Below are 19,288 nucleotides of genomic sequence, written 5' to 3'. Positions count from 1 at the left end.
TTTGAAAGCCTAATCCGATCTGTTCACTTAAATTGTTTGAATATTCGATTTTATGATATTGGATTTGACAGGCATTTTTAGAATTTTTTTTTATGAACTATTTTTTATTTCATTTGGAGATGATAAGTTTGCTCTTTTTTACTATACAATTTATGTTATGGGATCACCTGTAGACACGAGCTATGGGTTCGTTTTTCTACTTTGTTTGCTTTTCTATCTTATTTTTAAATTGTTTGTCAATTTCTAAGAGTCAATTATGGTATTAGATATGCTCCCTTGTTATTTTGTTAATTAATAAAAATGATAGAGACAATCGTGCTAACGTAACATAGGACATCTCAACATTATCCATACTCTTGATCGGTGCATCAAAGGCTAAGATCATTTATGATGGATCGATAATAGGTTGGGGAAATATAAAGGTTTACATAAATATATGCTAGTGAAAAGCAAGACGATTGACTTGCATTTAGTTGATTTGGCTAAACGACTAAGTGTATTTGAAGTTATTTTAGAGAAGTTTCTTGAATTCACTATTCATCATAGAGGAATCCATATGAACCCCAACTAGATGAAGGTCATTTAGGAATGAGATCACTCACATTAGCGAAGGAGTAGAGGCTGACGTGATGTAATATGGCATCAAGCTGATATCGATCTCGGTTAAAAGATAAATCTCTTTGTTTCTTTTGAGTCCTTTGAGAACCCCATGGAATTCAAATGGACAAAAGCAGTGCCGAGCTGACATCAACCATCCAAAAAGCTATAAGGTCAGTCCATCCTAACTTACATCTCCCAATCCGGACCCCTATTTGGTAACCTATTCATTATCAACTCTTGTCTGTGGTTAAAATATCTAATAGTGAATGAACATATTTTCATTAAATAGATATGAATAAAACTTGTTCAAAGGATAACTATCCGTTGTTTCTTATAGATCAACTGGTTGATGTCATATCGGTCTTGAGCTATTAACTTTCATAAACACATTCTTAAAATACAATTAAATCAATTCGATGTGTATTGCAATAATGACATATAGTTTGAGAATAATAAGCAAATTAGATGAAAATACAAAGAATTACTCGATAATGTGCTAGTGAAACGCAAGATGGTTGATTCACATTTAATTGGGTTTCTTGACTTTATTATTCATCATAAAATCATCTGGGAATTCTAAAATTATGAAGGCCATTCAAGAATGAGATCACCCACAAAAGTGAAGGTGTAGATTTTGACATGATGTATCATGACAAGGAGCCATTACCGGTCTCAATCAAAAAATAGATCTCCCACTTTTTTTCTTAGCCCTTAAGATCTTCCGGCTTTAAATAAACGGAAGAGTGCCAAGTTAACCTTGACCATCTAAAAAGTCGTAGAGCCAGCCTTTTAGAACTTGCATCTTCTAGTTTGAGGGACAAGCTCTATATGTACTTGGCTATAACCTTCTTTATTGTCATCTTAGTTCTTGTTCTCGAGGCTAGAGACATTTAAAAATTGATCTATTATATTAACAATGGAGTCAAACTGAAATACCAAACTATTTCAAGCGTACTATCCATGTTAGAACAAATCAACCACTTCAACGAATACTCCCATGTTATCAATTGTCTTCTCATTTTCTTATTCCTTAAATGTATGGTTAGGATTGATATCCAATCGATACCGATTGAAACATGTTGATAAACGATAATCATATCATACGAGATTTGGCACCCTCACTCACATGGTATATCCTGCTTGTCCCATACCAAATCGAATAAAATTACATTCCTTGATCTATATTAAGTCGTAGAAAGCAAATTCGTAGATTCCAATTCCTCTGTCTATTGTTTCCAAAAGAAAAAGGAACTGTACAATATTATTCATCATCGCAGCAAATACAGCTTCTGGACAAAAACAACCAAGAGAAAAAGAAAAAAGCGAAGGCCACAACCCTAGAATGCTGACTGCAACACATGAAAAAAAAAAAAACCCTTCAAAATTAGCACCCTGAACATATATAAGACCACCTACTTTACTTTGTTTTGACAGAGTGACTACATTGGTAGCCAGAGATGCTTTTCTCCCAAGCATGGTGTTGATTGGACGGACGGACAGACCGACCACAAATCTAGGCAGTCACTCTGTGGACTAAATCTTCACTGGAGACAGGGTTCTCCTTGCTACAAGTATTCACATCTTTCATCAGATACTTGTCCACCTGGGAGGCAGCTTGACGGCCCTCGTTAATGGCCCAAACGACAAGCGACTGGCCTCGTCGACAGTCTCCTGCAGCAAACACCCCATCTACGCTGGTCGAGAAACGCCCGTACTCTGCCTTGAAGTTCGACCTGTTGTCCCGCTCCAAGCCCAGCTGATCAGCAATCGTCTGTGAAGATTGTTGAGAGCATGAGTCGGTACCCCCATTGACAGAGATAACCATGTAGAGCCTTAAGTCTTATCATGCAGAATTAAAAACTTTGCTAGATGCATGTAGCAAAACTTGATGCCATATTCATCTTCATGAGAAAGCAATGGAGATGACTTGATCAGGGTTTATAAAGATACAGAGGAAAACAAATAAAACTTGCCAAAGAACAAGAAAGGATAGTTCATGAATTATCTACTGAAAACCCAAATAGTTTAGGAACAATAGAGAAAGAACTCACCGACTCTGGACCAAGGAAACCCATGGCTAAAAGAACCAGGTCAGCCTCTATAATCTCCTCCGAACCCTTGATTTCCTCAAACTGGAATTTGCCACTACTATCCTTTGCCCAATGTACACGGACCACCTCAAGGCCTTTGACAACTCCACTTTTGTCTCCCACGAATCGTTTAGTCAGGACCTCATAGGATCGTGGGTCTTTTCCGAACTTGGCTGATGCTTCTTGATGACCATAATCTACTCGAAAAATGCGAGGCCACTGTAGAAAAATTTTAAGAGCTAGAATCAGAACCGTAGTTGCCACTGTACAACGGTTGTAGTTTGCTTTCAAAATTTTAAGAGCTAGAAGAAGAATACTTGCTTACCCTTTACAAGAAAGAAATTATAAAGGAAAAAAAAAAATAGAACCTAGAGATATTAGAAAAACTAAATTCAAGAAGGTCCACAATTGAATGCATCTTGAACTAATCTAAACAGATGATCATAACAGACAAATCAATGGTAACCAAGGGAGGGTACTGAACCTGTGGCCATGGATTGCCTGGTGCTCGTTTTTGAGGTGGCTCTGGAAGGAGTTCTAGATTGATCATGTTGGTGCAGCCATGTCGGATAGATGTTGCAATACAATCTGTTCCTGTGTCTCCACCACCTATCACAACCACCTTCTTCCCCTTAGCAGACAAGTATTTACCATCCTGCAGATTGCTATCAAGCAAGCTTTTGGTGTTTGCATGGAGAAACTCCATAGCAAAGTGAACTCCAGATAGTTCTCTTCCAGGAACAGGAAGATCCCTGCACAAGAAGCATTTTCAGTGCACGAGCCCACTACAAGTAACATGACACCTGGGTCAATATGGCTTTTACAATCAAGAGGACAACATACAAGTATCAACACCATGGAAGATAATTATAGTCAAGATTCACTGTCTGTGAGAGAGAGAGAGAGAGAGAGAGAGAGAGAGGATGTACATATGCTAGAAATGAAGTAATATATATATATATATAACATTAAGTAAGAATAATTCCCACCAATAAACATAATAACAGTAGGTTCAGCAGCAATTGTAACACCTGAATTGAAATTGGGGTTCATTGTTTAACAAGGGAATATCTAGACACAAAAATGGAAGGAAAAAAAATGCATATCATATTTACACAGTGAGTCAGTCAAACTTCCAGGTTCAATAATTGCAGGATGACAATTTATGTTAGTACACATTGTCAACTCAGACTTTATAAGAGAATCAACTGAATACTTCCATGAATAAGTTATCTCAGGTATATGCACAAATTTAAATCAACGTACAGCATTATTTTGCTTATGTGCTGAAAATCTATATTCATAACATGATAATATCTACTTGAGCAATTCTAACAAAATTGCATTCTAAGATGGAAAGAAATGTACTTTGTAAATTTATTATGATTTGCATGTATCCATAAACAAGTCTTGCAAAATTTTTGTCCAGAAGGATTGTGTAGCCAGGCATGACAAATGCAAAATGAAATTCAGATGAATTCAAACAGATGTTCATATTAATACATCTCTCGTTGTTACCTTGGCTTTGTAGCTCCGCAAGCCAACACGATGGCATCATTCTCAGCACGGAGATGGTTGAGGGAGTACATGGGGTCAACTCCAACATTAGCATTCACCATAAAGTTAACGCCTTCCCTAGTCATCAGGTCTACACGGCGTTGAACAACATCAACCTTGTCAGCCTTCATGTTTGGAACTCCATACATCATTAGACCACCGATGCGATCAGCACGTTCGTAAACAGTGACCAGGTGACCCATTTTATTTAGCTGATCAGCTGCAGCAAGACCGGCTGGACCACTACCAACAATGGCAACTCTCTTCCTGCATCAATTACACAAGATTTACCAACAAATAAACTATCTATATTACACCTTTCAGGAGTCAAAAAGCTAGTCCATTCCTTTCTTGTATATCCGATAAAAGATAACTAGACAGGTAAGAACACTACCATTTAAATAAAAGAAAAAATATTGTTTGAAATTAATCAAAGATATACGACTACAAGAATGAAGCATTTAAAATAGTTCTTATAAGTTACCAAGAAAACATCAACTTTAGTTTACCTTCAGAACAGCCACTATTTATAACTTAAATCTGGCACAGGTATTAGCACATAAAAGTACGTTTAATGCTCTGCTGATGGAAGTAAGAACAAAATGTTGCTCCCTCTCTTGTTTGGGTAAGGAAAACAGAAAGATTAAATTAAAATTTGCATATCCATTCTCAAAATCTAATTGAAATTCAGGCTGTTCACATCAGCAGCAGGTTGTGTCCTAACATGATATGGAGAAATGTCCACTAAAGGGCATACATAGGAACAGACTTCTTGGCCTATTGGGATTATTTATTTAATCATTATTTAATTTCTTAGAGGAAATCAGTAAAGCTATATCCAAAACAAATATTATTGCAAGCAAGTTGATGAGATTATTTTTCTTTCTTACAAACAGAGAATCATTCTGAACAAGTCCATATAACTCTGAGGCATATAAATGAAACAGCAGAAGGGAGCTCATCCAATCAATGGAGGACATCTGCGACTCCCTTGGAAGGACCGAACAAGTTGTCAATGAAAATAAAATGAGAACAGACTCGGACTCTCAGTGATGGATAACTTCACCATCAAATCAAGAGAGATTACTGTGAATTTCCATTGATATTGTCACAACCAAATCCCATCTGCCTACCAATTCAATATCTTGGATGCAGTGGCCCCAAAACTACATGTCCAAAATAACTAAACCAAGTTGTTAGTAGCAAACTAATCTAAGCCAATGTCATCCTCATCACACTTCCAATATTAGGGTGCCGCAACCTTGATGCTAAGGTATTATACAGCCAAAATCATTCCCTAGTAGACGACATGTAAGGCCCATGGTGCACTCATGACTTCATCTCGTGATGTGTCGTTACCTAACTAATTCTAGATCCATAGCACTAGACCCAGCTCAATAGACTCGTTAACTTAATAGCTTTTGACATACGGGGTGCAAAACCAAACCCAAGATGTTAATTGTAGGCTCATCTACCCCTATGTACCATTATAACCTTCCAAAACTGATGACTAAGCAGGGTGTCGTAGATACTGAGATTTTGAATTTTCCTTGCATTGAAATAATTATTTACAAGGATATTCAGTGGTCCTATGACTTTGATTTGCTTCCTTTTATATAAAATTACATAAATGATCAGTTCTGCAGGTCAATGATTATTTTCAATAACTTGTTAACACTATAGCACATAAATGTAACTCCATTCTTCCACAAGAATTTCCAGAATGACCCAATAATTTTTGCAGAGCATGACAGAAGCTACAGATACACAAAACAGAACCAAGAAACATTAACTAATTGGTACTTGGTTGGGTCCTATGAACTAAGCCACAGAAATAGAAATACAAAACTTTTGATGATTGCTTGAGGTAACAGAAATGAGAAGAAATTTTACCCTGTTCTCTTTTGTGGAGGACGAGGTACCATCCATCCTTCTTCAAATGCCTTGTCTATGATGGCACACTCTATGCTTTTAATAGATACAGGATTCTCAATGATGCCAAGAACACATGATCCTTCACAAGGAGCAGGGCAAACTCGACCAGTAAATTCTGGGAAGTTATTTGTCTCCAAAAGCCTATCTAAGGCTTCTCGCCACCTATTTTGATGGACCAGTTCATTAAATTCTGGTATCTTATTTCCAAGAGGGCAACCAGAGTTCTCCTGCAAGATGGAAGAGTCGAAAAAGAAGATTTAAGATATTGATATAAATACATTATCACACATTTATTCAGGACCAAAGAAAGGCATTTATGAGCACCTGATCATACTCAACATTGAGAAGCCACAAAAGAAAATTATGCTTTACAAAAGCAACAGAAAGAGGAATAGATTATTACAAGGCAAAACATCCATCAAAGACCAAATTTTTTTAGGTGTCGATAGTCATCCTCGAGGGGTTACTATATTCACTATAAGAATCAAGATCAAATTTCCTGCCCCAGAAAAGGACAGCACAGCAGCTTTTCGTAAGCTTTGCTTTAATGACCCTAAAAATGTAACAATACAGACTCTACTCTAGAAAAGAAAAAGTTATGCATGGTTTGACCAGGCTCAATATCGGGTTACCAGGGTATAATGGCTGGTGGAAAATTTAATTTACAGTTCATGCACCTTAAGCAATTAGGACTTCAAAATTCCATAAAAGATTGTTTTATAATCAAAATAAGAACGAACCAAGTTCAATTAGACAACTAATTCTAAATTCTAAGAGCCGGTATCTGACAACTAACCTTTGATGGTGGCGATATGACCTAAATCTAATTATTATTTTATATCCTACTACGCCATTGTAAACTCAATAGACATGCAAAAAAGAATTTCCAAGCCACAATTTTGGTAGCATTTGTCATGATATAAACTAGTTTAGTTCCACATAACCGATCACATATGTTCCATATAGCACCGGAAATGTAAATCATTTTCATATAATAAAGGCCTCGTATTACAAAGACATGGAGCTTATTAAACCAGATCTCTATCACATCCTGCAAGTACCTCAAATTCAAATTTGCTAAATCTGGAACAAAACTGTGAATAATGAACTAAGATCCTGCATAATTACATAACTTTCAAATGCTAGGTGATTAAATGGGAGTACAGATAGAATGAAGTACCTAAGTACATCACGATGCAAACCTCTAGCAATTTATTGTTTCTTTAAGTTTATTGTTTTAGGTTTAATGACGTTTTCTTATGTTGGCACAAACCCACTAAACTCTTATTCAAGGTTGATGATTTCGTATACTGGTATTGTACAATACCAACCAGGGCTCAGACTGGTTTCATAGAGTCTATATCGACATGCCGAGTGTCAGTACGCTAATATATACCTGAGTTTAGAAAGAAAAAAAAAAGCCTAGGAAAGGCTGCAAAAACAGAAAAAAGGAACTTCCTGATACATGTCTGCTACTGGGTACCCCACCGACTTACCTGGTAACATACCGGTACCCTGTGTGACCGGTAAATACTGCCACTGCCCATTCTTACTAATATCATATAAACCTTGGACCCTTTACGTACAAAAAAAAAAAGAGAAACCAAACATTTTGACACAGCTTAAGATGTAACAGAAGAGAGCAAATTTAAATGCACCAAATTTTACCATCAATACAAATGAACATTAAAAGATCTCGGTGATGATTTAGCATGAACCTTTCTTGGTCTAGATAATAACATTTTACCTGATGACAAAAGGGAGTTCCACAGTCCATGCAGCGAGCAGATTGGGTTTTCATTAGTGGCCCAGGTTTTGATTCTGTGGCAACTTCTTTCCAATCTTTGATTCTATCATTAGGGTCCCTGTATGAGATACCCTGCCGCTCATAAGCAATAAAACCTCGATGCTTGACAGCATTATCAACCTGTGTTGGCCTTTTTGCTGCAGCCAAACCTTCCGCTTTCTGTATATAAAATAACTCCATTTAGCCCTTGTGTCTATGACAGTAAAAGAAAGTTAACACTCTGGCTCTGCACATCAAAAATCTACAGCTTCTGTACAGGCATAAGAAATTTTCATGGATTAAAATGAAATTCTGTGGAATGGGTAATTTTGCAGAACTAAGAAACAGGTTCCCTAACAGAGCAAGAGGGGAAATTTTGTCACGATACTAACAAAATTGAAACTTGGATAGAGAATTACAAATATATAAATTCATAAAGGAAGATTCTTCTGGTAAGGTCAACTTCTCAAAATGATATATCAAGACAGCTGGATGAAAGATACAATCAACAAAAAAGTGGGTTAAAATTAAGATTACTACAGAAATATCATTGAATAACCTGAGATAATAAGGGCAAAAAATCAAGATATAAACAGTACACAAACCATCCATCACAATCATGAAGTATCTTACCTTCCCGTTCAAAGATGCTGCTGCCATTTTCTTGAGTTCTTCAAATGCATCCTTCTCCATCAGCTCCTTTTCTTCTTGCTCCTCAGATTCTTTGGCTGCTTGTTCTATCTTCAAGTTCTGAACAATTCTTTTATAATCTCTTGGAAATACTTTAACAAACTTAGGCAGCAGAGAGTCAAAGTTGGAGAGGACTTCTCTTGCCAACACACTGCTGGTATGGCGCTGATGTTGTTGTATCATCATTCTCAAGGTTGTGATATCTTCTCCATCCTCAATCTTTTCAAGATCAACCAATTCAGGATTGCATCTTGTGTGAAACATCCCATCCACATCAAAAACATATGCAATTCCACCACTCATACCAGCAGCAAAATTTCTTCCAGTTTTGCCAAGAATAACAACTGTACCACCAGTCATGTACTCACATCCATGATCACCAACACCTTCAACAACTGCTCTTGCACCTGAGTTTCGGACACAGAATCTCTCTGCTGCCATTCCGTTAAAATATGCCTCCCCACTTGTAGCTCCATATAGTGCAACATTGCCAACAACAATGTTTTCACTTGGGTCAAATTGGCTCTCTCTTGGAGGATAAACGACAATTTTGCCACCAGATAATCCTTTCCCAACGTAGTCATTGCTGTCACCCTCAAGCTCAAGGGTGATTCCTGGGCAGAGAAAAGCCCCTAGGCTCTGACCAGCACTTCCAACTAGCTTAATATGGATGGTATCTGAAGGCAAGCCTTTCAATTGATATTGTTTAGTGACCTCGTGACTAAGCATGGTACCGACTGCACGATTTACATTGCGGATTGGTGTCTCAACATAAACAGGTAAGCCTTTTTCAAGAGCAGCTTTTGATGAAGTGATGAGATCCTGATCCAATGCCATCTCCAGACCATGATCCTGTTTCTGAATGCAATATTGGGCAACTCCTGGACGAATATCAGCTGCAGGTCTAAGCAGCAATGACAGATCAATATTTCCCAATTTTTCATTACTCTTGGCCACTTCCTTGTCAATTTCAAGCATGTCTGCACGACCAACCATCTCATTAATTGTTCGAAAGCCCAGCTGTGACATAATCTCACGAACTTCCTCAGCCAGCATAAAGAAAAAGTTTATAACGTGTTCAGGCTCTCCAGCAAATTTTTCACGAAGTACAGGATCTTGAGTGGCAATGCCAACTGGGCAAGTATTTTTGTGACACTTCCTCATCATAATGCAACCAAGAGTAATTAAAGGTGCAGTGCTGAAACCGAACTCTTCTGCACCAAGTAGAGCAGCAATTGCAACATCTCGTCCTGTTTTTAACTGGCCATCAGTTTGCAGGACTGTTCGGCCACGGAGGTCATTTGCAACTAGAGTTTGATGTGTCTCTGCCAAACCTAGCTCCCAGGGAAGCCCTGCATTTTTAATGCCAGTCCAACGAGAGGCACCAGTACCTCCATCATGGCCAGATATCAAAACATGGTCTGCATGTCCTTTTACAACTCCACTAGCAATTACCCCAACGCCAGCCTCAGAGACTAGTTTAACACTGATTCGAGCACCTGGGTTCGAGTTCTACAAAACAAAATTATGGACTTGCATCATATAAACATAGATGTAAAGCCTCTCACACAAGCAAACCAAAATGCAAATTGTCCTACTACCAATGGTTTTCATATAAGGAATTACAAGGATGAGGGACAATCAAAATGAAAGCAAAATGAGGAAAATACTAATTTTTCAATCTTCATGAAACAACATTTTTAATGATCACTTGCATGGGCAAAACAATATAGGAGAACAATCATTTTATCATAATCAAATACCTTAAGGTCATGAATAAGTTGTGCAAGGTCCTCAATTGAATATATATCATGGTGAGGAGGAGGACTAATAAGACCCACACCGGCAGTGGAATTTCTAGTGACTGCAATATCACCAATAACTTTATGACCTGGAAGTTCGCCTCCTTCACCTGGCTTAGCGCCCTGCAAAGTAACAAGATCATCAAACAGAAGCATACAACAAGCAAAATGAATTCCAGAAATACGATCTCACCAAATTTCAAAGGTATTCATCAGTTATAGATACAAAGACACACTAGTGCTTTGTAGACTCAGCATCATCTGCCCATGAACACAGATTCATAAACAAGAGGAACTTATGTTCCAATAGGAGGAAAGAGGAGGTACAAAGGTAGAAGATTCCCCATTGTTCAAATTTCAAAGAGAAAAGTTTTGGATCAGGATTGTTATGCTTGTCGTGATTACCTGAGCCATCTTTATCTGGAGCTCATCTGCGTTTGTGAGGTAATAGCTTGTCACTCCAAACCTACCACTTGCCACTTGTTTAATCGCACTCCGCTTTGGATTCCTTGAACCATCTGACAGGGGTTCCATACGAGCAGGTTGCTCACCTCCCTCACCTTCAAAAAGATTGAAGAAGAAATAAGCTAGCATGACAAAATAAAAGATAATCCCCATCTTTATCTCTATCAGCTATCATAAGAAAACCCACAAACAATCAGTATACACAAAGTTAGCAACATAAACATGCACTTGTAAAAACCTGATGTGTTTTTCATAAAACACAAAAACAATGAACCACTAGATCAAATCTCAAATATAGGCGCAAGTTTTCCTTCTAAAAAACCCTGGAAAAGGTTAGCATAGCTAAAATTTACTGACAAACACGAGAACAGATAGAAAGACCCAAAGCTTAAAATAGAAAGGGGCTTTGAGTTGAAATTTTGTAGATAGAACTATAAAAACACTCAACAAAGAAACACCTTTAAAACAATACCGAATAAATGGTAGGTCAGTAGTTTTAATACCTTGAAGAAAAAGAAGTACACCTAACAGTCAGGGTAAATTATTCATTGGTAGGAAGAAAAAAAATAAAGAGCAAATTTCACGAGAACATTTAAGCTTCTTAATCAAATAAAAACAATTTAGCCAGTGGTAGGTATGAACAGGTGATGTGATTAACATACGAAAAGATCAGACACTAAAAAGATTTTATGGGCTGTTTCAAATAAGATCATACCCGTATTAGATTTGCCTCCAATTTTATTCATTGCAATTGCTAGGGTAGAATGTGCTTCTAACGAGATTGAACCATAACTCATTGCCCCCGTGCAGAAACGCTTGACAATCTCACTGGCAGACTCTACTTCATCCAAGGGAACCTTCTCAGCGACATCCTTAAACTTCAGTATACCACGCAAGTTGCATGTCTTGTTCAGCTCCTGTATACGCCTAGAGTATTCTTTGTATGCTGCAACACTATTAGCTCTGGCTGCCTCTTGTAACTTGGCAATTGCAAGGGGATCATTAAGGTGCACTTCACCTCCCTTTCTCCAGTGGTAATCCCCAGGATTAGGCAATGCCAATGCTTCTGCACTTCCCAGTGGTAAAGCTCTGGTTGGAAATGCCAATTCATGAAGACAAAGGGCATCCCCGGCAAGCATTTCAAATGTTGCACCTTCAACTCTACTTGGGGTTCCTTTGAAGCATTTCTCGATCACCTCGGAAGAAAGACCTAGAGCTTCAAAAATCTGTGCACCCTTGTAAGATGCAAGAGTGGATATCCCCATTTTAGCGAGAACTTTCATCATTCCATAGTTGCTCGCTTTGAAGTACCTCTTGACAAGATCTTCTCGAGAATGAAACTCACCATCGACTCTAGGAGGGATCTTTCCATCAATCTGCAACCGCCAAATTGCTTCCATGGCCAAATACGGGCAGATGGCATCTGCACCAAATCCAACAAGGGTACAAAAATGATGTACTTCACGAGGCTCAGCAGATTCCACCAGCAACCCTATGCGTGTCCTTTCAAGCGTTGACACTAGATGTTGATGAACAGCACCAACTGCCAAGAGGGAACTTACAGCAACACGCTCAGACGAAAAGCCTACATCAAAGTCAAGGATTCAATCTCTTTTAACGCCAAAATTTATAACATGGATATCATAAACATTTAGCAGCATGCAATTTACATGAAAAGCAATAAATATCACAAGGTCTCAAGAAAGAGAGTATAAAAATCATAAAATGTGTAGAAGCTGAAATGAACCAGAAAGCCGGATAATAGACTAACTGCAAGTGAAATGATCTGCTTAAATAACAGAGATGGACAAAAACTTCGAAGGGATGAATCTAGGGATCTCAATGCTATCATGCCTTCAAACAGACATGAGTACCCTAAATTTCTCAAGCCCTCACCTCTGTCAGACAGTACAAGGGTCGTATACCCCTCACGGATTGCGGCACGAGCTTCCAAGCAAATCCTATTCAAGGTTTCCTCTAAACCCTTTCGACCATGTTTTTTTGGATACGTGATGTCAAGCACTTTGCTGCGCCAACCTCTGTAGTTCATCATTTTTATAGATTCCATTTCATCAATGGATAAAAGAGGCCCCTTCAATGAGAGACGATGGCACTGCTCTTCAGTGGTTTCAGTAAGATCGCCTTCTGGACCAACCATGCACTCCATAGATGTAACTATTTTCTCCCGAATTGGATCAATTGGTGGATTTGTAACTTGAGCAAACATCTGCTTGAAGTACTCAAATGAAAGTTTCTCTCTGTTTGACATTACAGCCAAGGGAGCATCATTTCCCATTGAACCTAGAGCTTCAGTGGCATCTTTTGCCATAGGCAACAACAGCATATCCAAAGCTTCAACAGTGTAGCTGCAAGTAACCAAATTTAGAACATGCAGTTTTATGCAAGTAGACAAGAACAAGAAGTACCATTACTAAGTGATGAGTTACCCAAAAGCCTTGAGTGGTGCCAGAAGACCACGAATCCCCATATTTTCCATGTCCTCATCATGATTCTGGGACTAAGGACCACAAAAACCAAGTACTCAGTTTCCAATATGCAAAGAGAATCAAGAATGATAATTCATTCAAATAGCATTAGACAGACTTACTGGTACAGTTCCAAATATGTTTGGAGGAATCATGTCACTTTTAGGAATAGAATTGACAATGTCATCAAGACAAATCTTCTGCCTCTTAAGCCATTCCCTGTATGGCCTAGCTTGTGAGTACTGCTTCTTCAATGCTTCATCATCAACAACAGTACGATTTTCAAAATCCACTAACAACATCATCCCAGGGTTAAGCCTTCCTTTCCTCAACACATCTGCAGGAGGAATGTCTACGACACCTACTTCACTAGCCATGATAACACGTCCACTATGTGTGATGTAAAACCGTCCAGGTCTCAGCCCATTACGATCTAAAGTTGCTCCAAGATAGCGACCATCTGTAACTGTAAGAGAAAATCAGCACACATCAGCAGAGTCAATGTTAGGAGTATTACTCAGAGCATGCGTTTGTGCAAAATCTCACAAGATATTAGAGCAGGTCCATCCCAGGGCTCCATGAGGGCTGAGAAATATTCATACAAAGCCTTTCTATCAGGGTCCATGTTCTTGTCATTCTGCCATGCCTCAGGAATCATCATCATAACAGCTTCAGGGAGACTTCTACCAGCACGGACCAAAAGTTCAAGAACGCCATCAAATGCCCCTAGAAATATGCAAGTTATTTCAGATCAAGCCTTCATGCATGTATGAAATCAGCAATACGTCGCATTTAATACCTACGTATTCAGACATAGAAATGAAACATGGCAAATATTCAATACGCAAGTCGCAAGCACACTTTAAAGTAAGGCATAGAATACTGCAAGTATCAAGGTAGATTCTACCTGAATCCGATGAGCTAGCATCCACAATCGGAAGAAGTTTCTTCATTTCATTCTTTGATAAGCCTAGTTCCTTGCACTTTAAAAGGCCTTCTCGTGCCTTCATCCTGCAAAGCCAAAACAAACAAAAAATGCAATGCAAACAAGTTGAGTTTACATGAAAATGACATCCAACACCATAAACCCACTCCGTCTTCAACATACCAATTCACATTTCCTCGCAATGTGTTGATTTCTCCATTATGACCCAAAACACGCATAGGTTGTGCACGATCCCAGCTAGGAAAGGTGTTTGTGGAGAATCGTGAGTGGACCTGCACACACGAGCATTTTTTTTCTCAGGGATCTAAATTGAACCATTCCAAACTTGTACTCTGGAGTCTCATCTAGGTATCAGATAAAACTCGAATCAATGCACTTAAAAGCACCATATATTCTGTTTTATCTTCACTGCCAATACAAAATAGCACAGGAACCTAGGCTACCTTCACCAAATACCATTCTTTTCACCTTCAAATTGGAACTCTCCTCCCACTGACCATGGGGAGCACTGCATCATGATTCTGCAACATGGTTTACTAAGTTATCGACTATGAAGATCTCACCAACCCACCCAAGTTATTCAGCACTCAAATTGAAGTAGTACCGAACACAGCAGAGTATGAGATATAATTCAAAGTCTAATGCCTCAGAGACCTCATTTAACCTTAGAAGAGTTCCATTACCAGAGTCTTCCCTTGCAGCCCGCTTTGACCAGAGTTTGTACATAAAGAAGAAGATCAGATAGGGTTATATTTACCAGGGCCATGTAACTTGTAAACCTTTCATCACCGAGATCTGCATAGTAGTAGTCCTTCAACTGAACAGGTTTCAACTGGCCTTTATAAACCACAGTCCTGCCAAAATCATATTAGTCAGTGATGCTCATTGCAGAAGATTGAGAACTCTATCCAACAGAGAATACGAGGAAGATAAATAAGATTATTCAATCCCTGTATAAAGCTTATGCTAGTAATCCCCTCGATTAGATGAGCTATCCAAAGTCTTTGCTATCGAAAATCATAAGTAAAAGGACTAACCTGGAAGATAGTGAGCATATATAGAAGTCCCTAGCTCCACCATGCTGCAGATTCAGGGCAGCTCGGATAGCTACCATTGAAACCCTCCGTAGTATATACATCTAGATATATTTGGAATTAAGAGTCAAACCTCATGATAATAAGTTGTGAGAAACAGCCATTACTGCATGAGTCTATAATAAGAAATACATAAAGACATAGTAAAGAACCTGTTGCTCGAAATCAGCACTTGACCGTGGACTTGGTGTAAGGAAAACTTGTTCGATGAGTGGCTCTGTTTGTCGAGCTGACTCACCCAGATCTCGGTTATCTGTTGGTACCGGGCGCCAACCAAGAACCACATGTCCCAAAGATTCTGCAACCTGCATGCCCAATAAAAGTATTAACAGACTGTTCTTATGAAGATCAATCATTTTAAAAGGTCCAAAGGAGACACAAATAATAAAACAAAACTCATTTAGAAATTATGAAAAAGAAAAGAAACTGAAACCTACAAGTGAGACATTTACATACCAAAGTAAGCATCCAACAAGAGCTTTTGGTTGTACAAATTCTCTTAAACTTGAGAGATGTGACAAAAGTAATGTGTCTAATTAAGCGTACCAAATTCTCAAGTTTACCCAAAATGCCAGGTTATCAACGTCTCAGAATGTCTAATCTAAGAAGAATCTTAGGAACACGAAAATTAGTTCGATCTAATAACTATTTAAACTTAATCAACTAAATCGAAGAAGGAACATGAAAAATATTTTCCCTGTGGAAAGAGAAATTCTGATAGAAATATACTGGAATGACACTTATTTGATGTTAAAATTATATGTCATGTAGTGGGGCATGCCTTGCAAGTCTGAAAAAGATACGTACGAAACAAATTGAATATGAAATAAAGTTGGAGCTGGCAGACTGAGTATACAGAGAAAAGCTTAGGAAAATGCACGTGCAGAATAATCAATCATAACAGCAACCTAAATCCCTGCAGGAATTCGGTCGTGAGCTATCAATCGCTCCAACAGAAACACCGACAATAGCAATAAACTAGTGCGCTCGGGTTGAAAATAAAGAGCAAAAAGAATTTGAAAATAAATCTGTCTTGGAAATAAAGGATCAGATGGGTGGTTCTGACCATTCAACGTCAGCAATAGTAAACAGTTACCTTAGTGAAAACAATTTTGCTTTCCTTCCTTCGACTGTCATCCGTTGGCAAGAAAAACATGCCAACTGCATATTGACCGGGTGGTGGCAGTTGAATCCCAATATCCTCGGTAACCTGCAACACATATAGTAGAAAACAAAGGCATCTATCGATAAGGATAATTTCCAAAACTAAAGAAAATAACTCAAGTTACGGATTTGCATGATGCTCAATATTTTCATCAAAGGCGTATAGGTATACATAAACCTTAAAGAAACAAACAAAACTTAAACAAATACACACGAACTCAACAACATCATGCAGGCCTTTGACAAGGAAGAACGATTGAAAAGGACAAGATCCGTGCCTCCTTGAAGAAACCGTGAGGGAGTGCTACGAGGATGCCGGCGCCATCGCCTGTGTTGGTCTCACAGCCACACGCACCACGATGAGCCATTCTCACCAGCATCTCCAAGGAATCAGCAACCTGCAGAGTTACCGGCCATAAACGGACCCAAAGTCAAATCTGATCAAGAATGCTATCCACAGATACGATTTCTTTTAATAGACATAAAATAGCATAAAGATATGAACAGAGACAAACCGTTTTCCGGCTATACTCGCCCGAGAGTTCAGCGATAAAGCCAACACCGCAAGAATCTTTATCGAAGGATGGATCATAGAGACCAAGGGGCTTCTCCGGCACCTGAGACAGGGCCATAGATGGAGAGACAACCCTCAGCTCGGGGGAACGTCCCGGGCCATCGATCCGCCAACGCTGAACACGTTCAGAAGCTCGAAGCTTTGCACCAAGAAACTGGCTCTCCAAAGACACCGCCTGAGCTCGCCTGTAGGCAGCGAATCGCGCAGCCCTACCTCCGCGGCAGACGTTCCGCTTATGGTTGACAACGGAAGGGAGAGCCACCGACTGATTCTGGAGTTTGATGGCCGAACCTGGGACCGCCGCCATAGATGACGAACTCTAGCTAACAAAGGAAAGGGGGGATGTACGACTTCTCCCTCGAGATTTCAAGAAAGAAAAGACTGAGGGTTTGCCAGGCCTTAGAAAGCTTCAACTGGATGGATTCAGCCGAGAGGAAACAGATCTATTATATAGCAAGCTATAACAGAAGAACGAGCCGATTCGAGGACTCTGCCGTGCCGGGGGATCAAGCAAATTTATCCTGCAATACATGAGAAAGACCAAAAAAATGAACCTCGATGAAACCCAGAAATCAAACAAGAACACCGGCTGGAACTACGAACAGGAACATAAGGCCAGAATCTACCACGGAAATAATAAACGAAAGCAGAGATTTGGAGGAATCTTTAACTCCTTAGCATAAAAAAAAACCCCAAAAAAACAAAAGCCAAAATACTTTGAGGGGGAAAAACCAAAGAGAAACCGACATCACACGGATCTCGACGACGAACCATAGAGATCTAAGATAGTTCATCTTTTTTTAATCATGTTCTTTCTTTACTTGTAAAACAATAGGGTATTCGACAGATCTTCCCTCCACCAACCCACCTCAGAACGCTCCTCCTCTCCCACCAACCAGCCGACGCAATCACGAACGATCTACCCCTTCTGGAGACTCCACCCGCGAGGCTGCCTCTCCCAATCGAAGGCCGGGATGAGAGATCGTCGAATGGACGAACAAACAGAAACAGAAAGCACGGACGGTCAGCCAATCCCTAACTGATCCCCCTCTCCCCCTCTCTCTCTCTCTCTCAGAGCTCGCTCTCCGGGAGCAGGCGGTTATTTATAGCCCCGGTTCCAGTTCCCGCCGGGCCCCACCCCATCTACCCCCGCGGAGGTTTTCCTTTTCCTCTCTCCTTTTATTCTCCATCAATTATTTTTGGGAGCGGGTGTGTTAAAATTGTAATCGCCGTTCTTATTTTTAACCACGGTGGGGTCCCACGCGCGACAGGGACTACTTGTCTCTTGTCGGGACACGTCATCGGACGTGCCCCTACGCGGCACTCGATGGCCGCTCGTGGGCGGGTCCCACCCAACCGACAGCTCCCCCGGCCACTCCCCGGCTCGGTCCCGTGCTTCCGCGGTTCTGCCAACGGCCCCGGTCGCCGTCACTTCTACTCAACCGCAAAGCGCAAACCGAACGCCCGGCAGTACCGGCCCCCGCGCTCGCCTTCCCGTCCCCTCCCATTGACCACGACTCATTATCTAATCAACAATATTTTATTTCTCGGCGCTATTAAAGCTTATTGTCATCACATGCATCACCCACCGTCAACAATCTCCGTCAGGTACACTGTAGCAGCGCAAACTCCATGTCGACGTATGTACGGTATCTACATACGATATCACTGGTTTATTTACAACCATTGCAAAGTTACCTCTGTTCTTTAGGTAGAAGGAGAAGGAGAACGAGTCACACCTGCCTGCTTTGCTTGCCATTTCATGCACGTAATATATGATCATCCCATACTACATTGTCCTCTAAGAATCAATCGAGTACATGACGAATCGGTTACTTACAAACTTGCTCGCTCTTCGGATTCATCTTTCACGGTGACGAATCCATCGACTGTTCCTCTCGTGGATTAACTGTTTTGACGGCCACTTAATTCTGACGAGGGAAATAATGGCGACAAGACTGGGGCTGGCATCACACTTGTCCCAGATGACGCATCACACCTCAGTACCTGGTCAAACGGATCGGAACGTCGATCGAGGCACATTAAACATTCTGTCCAGGCTCGGTCTCGCACGCCACGCCAACGCCAGTGTCAGACCC

General features: G+C 39.9%; 1 protein-coding gene across 2 annotated transcripts; it reads right to left on the bottom strand.

The window, feature by feature from the left end:
• Nucleotides 1-1,792: 1,792 nt before the first annotated feature.
• On the bottom strand, nucleotides 1,793-18,256 carry LOC135585386 (glutamate synthase 1 [NADH], chloroplastic-like). 2 transcript variants are annotated; one of them, XM_065159896.1, is made up of 23 exons: nucleotides 18,058-18,256; nucleotides 17,131-17,710; nucleotides 16,894-17,013; nucleotides 16,548-16,661; nucleotides 15,604-15,756; nucleotides 15,395-15,495; nucleotides 15,115-15,211; nucleotides 14,520-14,629; nucleotides 14,319-14,422; nucleotides 13,958-14,137; nucleotides 13,534-13,877; nucleotides 13,373-13,443; nucleotides 12,822-13,291; nucleotides 11,641-12,510; nucleotides 10,866-11,020; nucleotides 10,422-10,583; nucleotides 8,602-10,170; nucleotides 7,930-8,148; nucleotides 6,141-6,409; nucleotides 4,209-4,514; nucleotides 3,175-3,442; nucleotides 2,652-2,909; nucleotides 1,793-2,371 (listed from the first exon to the last, which is right to left on the bottom strand). In XM_065159896.1, the coding sequence occupies exons 2-23, from the start codon at nucleotides 17,494-17,496 to the stop codon at nucleotides 2,114-2,116; spliced, it is 6,564 nt and encodes a 2,187-aa protein (XP_065015968.1). In that variant the 5' UTR covers nucleotides 17,497-17,710; nucleotides 18,058-18,256; the 3' UTR covers nucleotides 1,793-2,113. The 2 variants fall into 2 exon arrangements, with proteins under 2 accessions (XP_065015968.1, XP_065015969.1); XM_065159897.1 differs by lacking the exons at nucleotides 15,115-15,211; nucleotides 15,395-15,495; nucleotides 15,604-15,756; ... (2 more) ...; nucleotides 17,131-17,710; nucleotides 18,058-18,256 and adding an exon at nucleotides 14,801-15,093.
• Between the last annotated feature and the right edge of the window lie 1,032 nt (nucleotides 18,257-19,288).

The sequence above is a fragment of the Musa acuminata genome, chromosome BXJ3-7 (genome assembly GCF_036884655.1).
Source record: "Musa acuminata AAA Group cultivar baxijiao chromosome BXJ3-7, Cavendish_Baxijiao_AAA, whole genome shotgun sequence".
Taxonomy (NCBI): Eukaryota; Viridiplantae; Streptophyta; class Magnoliopsida; order Zingiberales; family Musaceae; genus Musa; species Musa acuminata.
Note: the sequence above shows the minus strand (reverse complement) of the source record. Positions and strands in the feature narration are given on the sequence as shown.

Coding starts and splice junctions, on each gene's coding strand:
- LOC135585386 (XM_065159896.1), bottom strand. CDS start 17,496: ATGGCGGCGGTCCCAGGTTCGGCCATCAAACTCCAGAATCAGTCGGTG. Junction 14,138..14,318: donor TGCTAGCTCATCGGATTCAG/GTAGAATCTACC, acceptor GCATATTTCTAG/GGGCATTTGATGGCGTTCTT. Junction 12,511..12,821: donor CCTTGTACTGTCTGACAGAG/GTGAGGGCTTGA, acceptor ACTTTGATGTAG/GCTTTTCGTCTGAGCGTGTT.